The 8,019-nt window shown below is 53.3% G+C and overlaps 1 protein-coding gene across 1 annotated transcript; it reads right to left on the bottom strand.

The window, feature by feature from the left end:
• Positions 1 to 2,251: 2,251 nt before the first annotated feature.
• Positions 2,252 to 3,187, bottom strand: LOC135327050 (olfactory receptor 14A16-like). Its single transcript, XM_064504668.1, has one exon. It carries the CDS (start codon positions 3,185 to 3,187, stop codon positions 2,252 to 2,254), a length of 936 nt encoding a protein of 311 aa, XP_064360738.1.
• Between the last annotated feature and the right edge of the window lie 4,832 nt (positions 3,188 to 8,019).

Here is an 8,019-nt window from a genome sequence, read left to right as displayed (position 1 = left end):
CCTGAAGCCATGTCTCATCAGGAAAGACTGAAACAAAGAAGGCACTATAAACCTTTGCCTTTTCCATGTCCTTTGTTACCATGTCCCCTGCCCTATTCCGCACTGGGACCACATATTCCCTAGTCGTCTTTTTGCTGATGATATACCTGCAAAAGCCCTTCTTGTTGCCTTTCATGTCCCCCACCAGAGTCAGCTCCAGGTGGGTTTTGGCTTCCTGCATGCTTGGACAGCAATTCTATATTCCTGCCTGGTCAACTGTCCCTGTTTCTGCCTCTTGTATGCTTCCTTTTCATGCTTGAGTTCAGTCAGGAGTTCCATGTTCATCCATGCAGGCCTCCTGACACCTTTGCTTTGTTTCTTGATTATCAGGATGGACCATTCTTGAGCTTGGAGGAGGTGATCCTTGAAAATCAGCCAGCTCTCTTGGACCTCCCCCTTCTCTCCAGGACTGTATCTCATGGGATTCTTCCAAGCAGGTCCCTGAAGAGGCTGAAGTCTGCTCTCCTGAAGCCCAGGGTTGTGATCCTGCTTTTTGCCCTCCTCCCTCCTCTCAGGATCGTGAACTCCACCATCTCATGGTCACTGCAGCCAAGGCTGCCCCCAGTCTTGAAAACCCCAACCAGTTCTTCCTTGTCAGTGAGTATCAGGTCCAGCAAAGTGCCTGCCCTCGTTGACTCCGTGATCACCCGTGTCACAGTGTTATCATCACTGCACTCCAGAAACCTCCCGGATTGCTCCTGCCCTGCCTTGTTGTCCTTGTGTCCTTGTGTGCACACACTTGGGGTGGGACCCCTCCTGCCCTCTTTTGTTGATTATGAGGTCTCTTTCATCACCTACTAAAGCACTCAGCAGCACTTTGAAACCTCAAGCCCTACCCCTCCACCCACCATAAACGTCTTCCCTCCTCTGCACTCCTTGGAACAATGTGCACAGCTGGACAAATTGGGTTTTTTTGGGTGATCATGACGCCCACTTCCCAAACTACTTCCAGCAAATCCCTCCCATGCCCTTGGGCACTGCCAGCCACTCCAGCACAGCACAGCCTCCATCACAGTGTGGCAAAGCCATCCCGACCATGGCCCTTCTCTGAATCATTTTCTCAGGACAGCAAGTAGAGAGTCATGGAGCCCAACCTAGACTTCTTGTGCACCGAGGAAATGATGCCCTGGTGTGGCATGCATCTGCATGGAGGATGGCAGAAGGCAATAGTGCATTGCACTGGGTGTATCCAGACAGCATCAAGCTATGACATGGCTCCTTAGACACTTTTCCTTAGGAGTGAGCTCTGACGCTGGGGCTCAGATGCCCTATGGAAGCCCACCTTTGGGGGGAAGATGTCAGTGGGAGACTGGCGTCAGCGGGAGGACCACTAGCCATTCTTCAGCCACATCTGAAAGTCTCTTCTGGTTGTGCCCCACAAGGTCTGCAGAGGAAGCAGGCAGAGGGCACAGACCACACTCTTGTGCACTTTTTATGTCTCAGCTCCTTCGCCATGAAGTCTGGCTCCGCAACCCAAGCACACTGGTGTGTTCACCCACCCTGCCTCTTCACACAAGTTATCTGAAGACTGGTATTTCCCACCCCCAGGCACTCTCCAGCCCACTTCAGGCCCCTCCCCAGCTCTCCCCACCTCCCATTGCCTCTCCCAGCCCATCCCAGCAGAGCAGGACAGTCTGGGAATCACCCCACAGCAGTGTCCACCACAGGATGCTGCAGGTATCTGCATACTTGACACCAAGCCTGAGCCCCTCGAATGGGCACAGCAGCTCCTGGGGTGGCAGAGAGTGGGTGTCAGCCTCCCCACCAGCCCTAAGACCTCCAATGGCACTAGGAAATGGAAGCCAGTCACTCTCTTGCCCCCCTGCTCTCGTCTCTAGGATGACAGCTGCCACCTCAGCTGCCTCCTAACCAGCCCCACTCCCCAGGCCAGCACAAGTGTCCTGGTGCTGGAGCTCCTCCAGCAACTCCTGCTGCTCTCCAGCCTCCCTTCCTAGTGTAAGACGAGCCCAGCCTTCAGGCACTGCACTGGGAAGATCCCTTTTTATTACAGAGATGCTGTCACAGCAGCCAGCTCCGACCCAGGCACAGAAGGCCTCTGGTCAGGCAGACCAGGTTCATGCCTCTGGAGAAGTGTGATAAATACAAATATCTGTGTACAGAAATGATTTTCACAGATATAATAAACAAGCAAAGAAAAGCATAAGCCAGCCTGAGAGAAACTGGGAATCGTTCATGAAGAGAGAAGGGCAGCCTACGACTGGTAAAATACTACATGTTGAATCAATTTCCTCAGTGCCTCTTTGATCTCTTTGTTCCTCATGCTGTAGATGAGCGGGTTCAGTGTTGGAGGCACCACTGAGTACAGAACAGCCACCACCAGCTCCAGAGCTGGGGAGGACATGGAGGGGGGCTTCAGGTAGGCAAACATTGCAGTGCTGGCAAACAGGGAGACCACGGCCAGGTGCGGGAGGCACATGGAAAAGGCTTTGTGCCGGCCCTGCTCAGAGGGGATCCTCAGCACGACCCGGAAGATCTGCACGTAGGACAGCACAATGAACGCAAAGCACTCACAAGCTACACAAAAACTAACCGCAGTAACCCCAGCTTTCCTGAAGTAGGAGTCAGAGCAGCAGAGCCTGAGGAGCTGGGGGATTTCACAGAAGAACTGCTCCACAGCATTGCCTTGGCAGAATGGAATTGAAAATGTGTTCGCAGTGTGCAGCACTGCATTGAGAAAACCACTGGCCCAGGCAGCTCCTGCCATTTGGACACAAGCTCTGCTGCCCATGAGTGTCCCGTAGTGCAGGGGTCTGCAGATGGCAATATAGCGGTCATAGGCCATGACAGTGAGGAGATAATATTCTGATGAAATGAAGAAAAGAAACAGAAAGACCTGGGCGGCACATCCTGAGTAGGAAATGGCCCTTGTGTTCCACAGGGAATTGGCCATGGATTTGGGGACAGTGGTGGAGATGGAGCCAAAGTCCAGGATGGAGAGATTGAGCAGGAAGAAGTACATGGGGGTGTGGAGGCGGTGGTCACTGGCTATGGCAGAGATGATGAGGATGTTGCCCAGGACGGCAGCCAGGTAGATGCCCAGGAAGAGTGAGAAGTGCAAGAGCTGCAGCTCCCGTTTGTCCGCAAATGCCAGGAGGAGGAACTCGGTGAGGAAGCTGCTGTTGGACATTTCCTCCCTCGGGGCAGTGGGGACTGCAGCTCAGAAAAGCTCTGATGAGAATGATGATAACTGCAAAAGAGATGTTGGTGCTTGCAGGTGGGGGGATGGTGGGCAGAGGGAATGAAGGGGCTTTTGGAGGCTCCTCACAGACCTCTTGATCTTTCGGAGTAACATTTTAGGAGTCTCATTCCCACATCTAAACCCCCAAACCTGTTTCCATTTCCCCCCGGCCAGTGGTGGAAACTAACATCACAGACTCCGAAAAGCTGCTTCCCTTTCACGTACCCAGTGACTCACCCTTCCTCTTGAAAAGTCCCCATCTGGAAAGGTCCTCATGGTGAGGCAGAGCTGTGAGCAGCCCCGACCTATGCAGTACCCTCTCTACAGCAGAATGAACCTGCCCTGCTGGCTGTCGCTCCTTCCACCCAGAGCTTCTCCCTGCTGCACCGTGGGGAGTTCCCCGGGCAGGCCGAGTGCTGACCCCTGCACACAGCAGTCACTGCCCCAGGCACACAGTACCCCAGGGCACAGGGACACTGCTCTGCCTTGCAGATATGTGTGCACACCCAGGCTTCACACCCCTGAGGCCATCCCTGGGAGAAGGTGACGGTGAGGCCTTGTCCCTCTGATGGTGTGGCAAATACTCCCTGCCCTGGAGCACATCCTCCTCTTCCACATCAGAGAAACCATGAGAGCCGTCCTGACAGATCCTATAAGCTGTGGGATGTGCCAGGTTTAGGTCTAGGTCTAGGTCTAGGAACCACAGCTGCGTTGCTGGTGGCCAGAGACTTACTGTGTTAAGGGCTGTGAACGTTTCTTCCCCAAAGAGCTCTCAGCCCTCCTCCCACTCCAGACTGCCATGAACTTCTCTCTGCCATGCCTTGTCGCATCTAGGCACTTTCAGGCAGTGCCCTGAGCCCTGCTGCTCTTTGCAGAGGAGCTGCTCCTGGACTGAGCAGCTCTCTGCAGAGTCTGCCAGGTTGCCATGAGCTCTCTCAGTCCCAGGAGCCTGGCCCAGCTCAGGAGCAGAGGCACAGCCAAAGGCAGGACTTTCTCCACCCCATGGGCTTCCGCGAGACGTGCCTGTGGGCTCCAGGGCTGACAGCTCCTGAGAGGCAGCAGAGTCCCTCCTGGGGAATGTACTTTGAAGCAGGCTAAAGCAATCACCTATCTTCCCTCTCTAAACTGTAGAGAGAGCAGTGGAGTCCAGCAGTGTGATGTCTCCTATCAGAGCATCGTTATCTAAGAGAGGTGAAACTGTCCTCCCCTGGAAATCCCTATTCCTCCCCAGTTACTAGGCAGGACATGTGGAAAGTGATAGGGAGGGGGTTGTTTTCCCATGTAGGGCAGTGATTCAGATGAGTCAATGCAGGTGCCTCTTCTTTGCTTAGAGGCTTTGGGGCAATTCCTCTCCCTCCTGTGCATGCCGCAGACCCAGAGGAGGTGGGATTCCTCTTCCCTCAATTCATGTGTGCACAAAATTTGTGTCTGCACGGGAGCTCCTTGAATTCTAATCCATGGAGGTAGAGGGCAGGAGTCAGTTGCTCACACACAAACAGCTGGTGACATCCGAGGTGCCAGAGGTGATCCAAAACATGTTCAAATGTCTTCAAGCTCCTATGGAGCAATTCTCAAAGACCCACATCCCTCTGGAGCATCAGCTATCAGTATTTCTTAGAGCCCAAGTTGCTACAAAGCTAAGACGAGTGCCCATCTCTGCACTGCAGAGTCCTAAGTTGACTCAGAGCTCTCATCGGAATGAATAAAAAAGGCCTCTAGTGCTGTGTCAGGGGGCTGGGGTGCCAACACAACCACTGGAAAATACAGCGCAGGACCTACAGGGAAGCCATGCCCTTCTGGATGGGTGCTGGACAGACTCCCCAGGGCATCTCAGAGGGGTGAGATGCCTGAATGCCAGCAACTGAATGCCAACATTGTGGTATGGAGGCAAGGCCCATCCCACCTACGTCCAAGGGTGCTGCAGGAATGGGAGACACTCCCCACCAGGGTTTCTACTCATGCGCCCATGTTCTTAAACTGATGGTTCTCCTCTCCCTGAACCTCTGCTCACCCACGTGATGACAGAAACAGGGAACATGCTAACAATGATCACAGCATAGCTGGATCGCAGGCTGCCAACCTCCAGGGATGTCCTCAGCAGGATCTACTCCTTCCTGGAGATCAGCTTCATTTGTGTCACAGGCGCAGTGGTGCTGCAGAGACAGCTCAGGCAGAAAACTCCTCTCCTGTCATGGTTGCACAACCAAGCCCTGTCTGCCTGGCTTTGGGGACTGCAGGGTTTTCTCTCCTGGTGGGAACCTCATTTCATCGTGGCATGGTGATCTGCCGTTAAGTCCAGCATGTCTCTGCTCTGAAAAGGGGCCTTAGCATACATGGGGTCCTTGGCTTTCGGCAACAGGATCACCGTGGCAATTCTGTGCTCGGCCCTAGTGCCACAGCTGAGGTCCTGCAGCCCAAATGTACGCAACCGCACTCTGCCTGGGGCAGAGGCAGGAGGAGCTGCAGCTCCGTGTGTGGTCACAGGAGTGCCGGCATTGTGGGAATGACTGATTTGTGATAAGACCACTCACACGGCTTGGGCTGCTGCAACGGATGGACAGAAGCTCTTCAGGAAAGACAGGCAGGAAAGAGGAGGAGGGGAATTGCCCTCTGTACGAAGGAGCAGCTCAGATGTGTGGAGCTCCTCTATGGGAGGGATGACAGGCTGGCTGAATGCTTGTGGGTGAGGATCAGAGGAGGGTGGTATTGTGGTAGCAGTTACAAACCACTCCAACAGGGTGAAGAAGTGAACAAAGTCTTCTTTAAGCAACGCAAGCAAGCCTCTGGAGCAATGACCCTGGTTCTTATGGGGGACTTTAATCTCCTTGGCATTCACTGGAAGGGCAACACAGCAGGGCGCACACAGTCCAGGGGGTACCTGGAGGACAGCAGGACAATCTCTGAGACCAGCTGCCATTATGAGTCACCTGGATCTGTACTTGCAAACTCAGAAGAAGTGGTTGGAGATGTGATACTCAGTGGCAGCCTTGGCTGCAGTCACCATGAAAATAGTGCAGTCTCAGATCCTGAGGGGAATTTAGGATGGAGAGTAGCAGGGTACAGACCCTGGACATCAGACAGGCAGACTTTGACTTATTCAGGACACAGGAAGGGGGGATCCTGTGGGAAGCAGCTCTGACCAGCAAAGGAGCTCAGGCAAGCTGGCAGAGATGGCTTGGCAACACAGGGACCTCAAGGCTGAGCTCTGATGCAAACGAGCAGCACACAGGAGGTGGAAGCAGGGACAGGTTACAATGGAAGAAATTTAGAGATGCTGTCTGGGCATGGCATTAGGAGAACCAAACCTCCCCTAGAGCTGACAGTTGCAAGGGACATCACAGGCACCAAGATGAGCTGGTGCTGCTTCATTAACAGCAGAAGAATAAACAAGGAAAATGTGGGCCCACTTCTAAATGGGGCAGAGAATTTAGTAAGAGTAGATGCAGACAGGTCTGAGCTACTGAATGTCTTCTTTGCCTCACCTTTTGCTAGCAGAGCTTCCCAGGCCTTTGTGCCTAGAGGTAGGACTCAAGGAAAAACAACATCCATTAGTGGATGAGGACCAAGTCAGGGGTTACTTGAGCAAATTCGGTCCTGAAGAGCCCATGAGACCCAAGGGGCTGCATCCAAGGATGCTGAGAGAACAGGCCAAAGTCACAGCGGGGCCGCTCTGTATCATCTTTGAAAGGTCATGGAGATCCTGAGACTGAGGAAAGGCAAATGTTTTATGCATCTTCAGACAGGCCCAAAGGACGAGCCAGGGCTTAGCTCCCCTGTTTAACCTCACTTTCATGAGGACATCCTGTGTAGGCAGTGTCAATGTAATCAACATGATCAATACAAGGCATGGTTCCCCATCCTAAAGTACACATCTAAAATGGGCCAGACGAAGGGTGGTCTCACCAGAACCCACCTCTTCAGGCCTCAGATGGCATGGACACCGCTGATTTGCCTCTCTAGAGAGTGGATGAGGCTGGATCCACTTCCACAGTGAGAAGCCTTGCCCTGAAGCCACAGGCCTGGGGATATCTCAGATGGTTCTTCTTGGCAGTCCACTGGGTGCCTGCTTTGGTATATTTGGTGCTTTTCCATGGCTATTGCTCCACACACACACACAGAGGAGTCATAAAAATGCAAGTGTTTCCTAAAAGATGGTCATAAAGGCCCCTATTAGAGCCAATAGCAAATTGTCCCATCCCAAGATCTCTGGAGGAAGCCAGAAAGGTTGTAAAAAGCACCAGGAAAACCCAGGAAGCCCAAGGCTTCTTCCAAAAGGCCACTGGGTCACAGCTGAGAGGCAGCGCTGGCCAGTGGGATAGAGGGTTGAGGAGAAGGCAGTGAGAAAGGCAGTGGTGGATAAGGGCTTCAGTAAATCCTCACACACATGTTTGAGCCCAGACAATTAAAGGAGGTTATGTCTGTGGGCAGAGGGGGAGGAGCTGAGTGCTAGGAACATGGCAGGGCTGAAGGCCTCTCACCCTATCAGGGATGACAGAGCCATTTCCATCTTGCGTGCATGCCTTAGCCTGCGAGATGGGGAATGCATGCTGCTGGAGAGCGGGTGGACAGAGCTCAATCATGCCCACAGAGCTGACCCTTCTCTGGAGGATGTGTGAATCTCCTGGAGTGAGGTCCCACTATGGCAGGTGGAGCAGGAACATTACCAGGACACATATGAGTGCAGGGAAAGAGCTGTGTGCAGGTCGGAGTGTGGCTGATGCAGGCAGGATGGAGAACACAGAGAGCATGCAATGGTCACCTTTAAAGGAAATGCAGTTGTG

Source organism: Dromaius novaehollandiae, unplaced genomic scaffold, assembly GCF_036370855.1.
Source record: "Dromaius novaehollandiae isolate bDroNov1 unplaced genomic scaffold, bDroNov1.hap1 HAP1_SCAFFOLD_45, whole genome shotgun sequence".
In the NCBI taxonomy this organism is placed as follows: domain Eukaryota; kingdom Metazoa; phylum Chordata; class Aves; order Casuariiformes; family Dromaiidae; genus Dromaius; species Dromaius novaehollandiae.
The sequence above is the reverse complement of the archived record's forward strand: the minus strand, read 5'-3'. Positions and strand labels throughout refer to the sequence as shown.

Coding starts and splice junctions, on each gene's coding strand:
- LOC135327050 (XM_064504668.1), bottom strand. CDS start 3,187: ATGTCCAACAGCAGCTTCCTCACCGAGTTCCTCCTCCTGGCATTTGCG.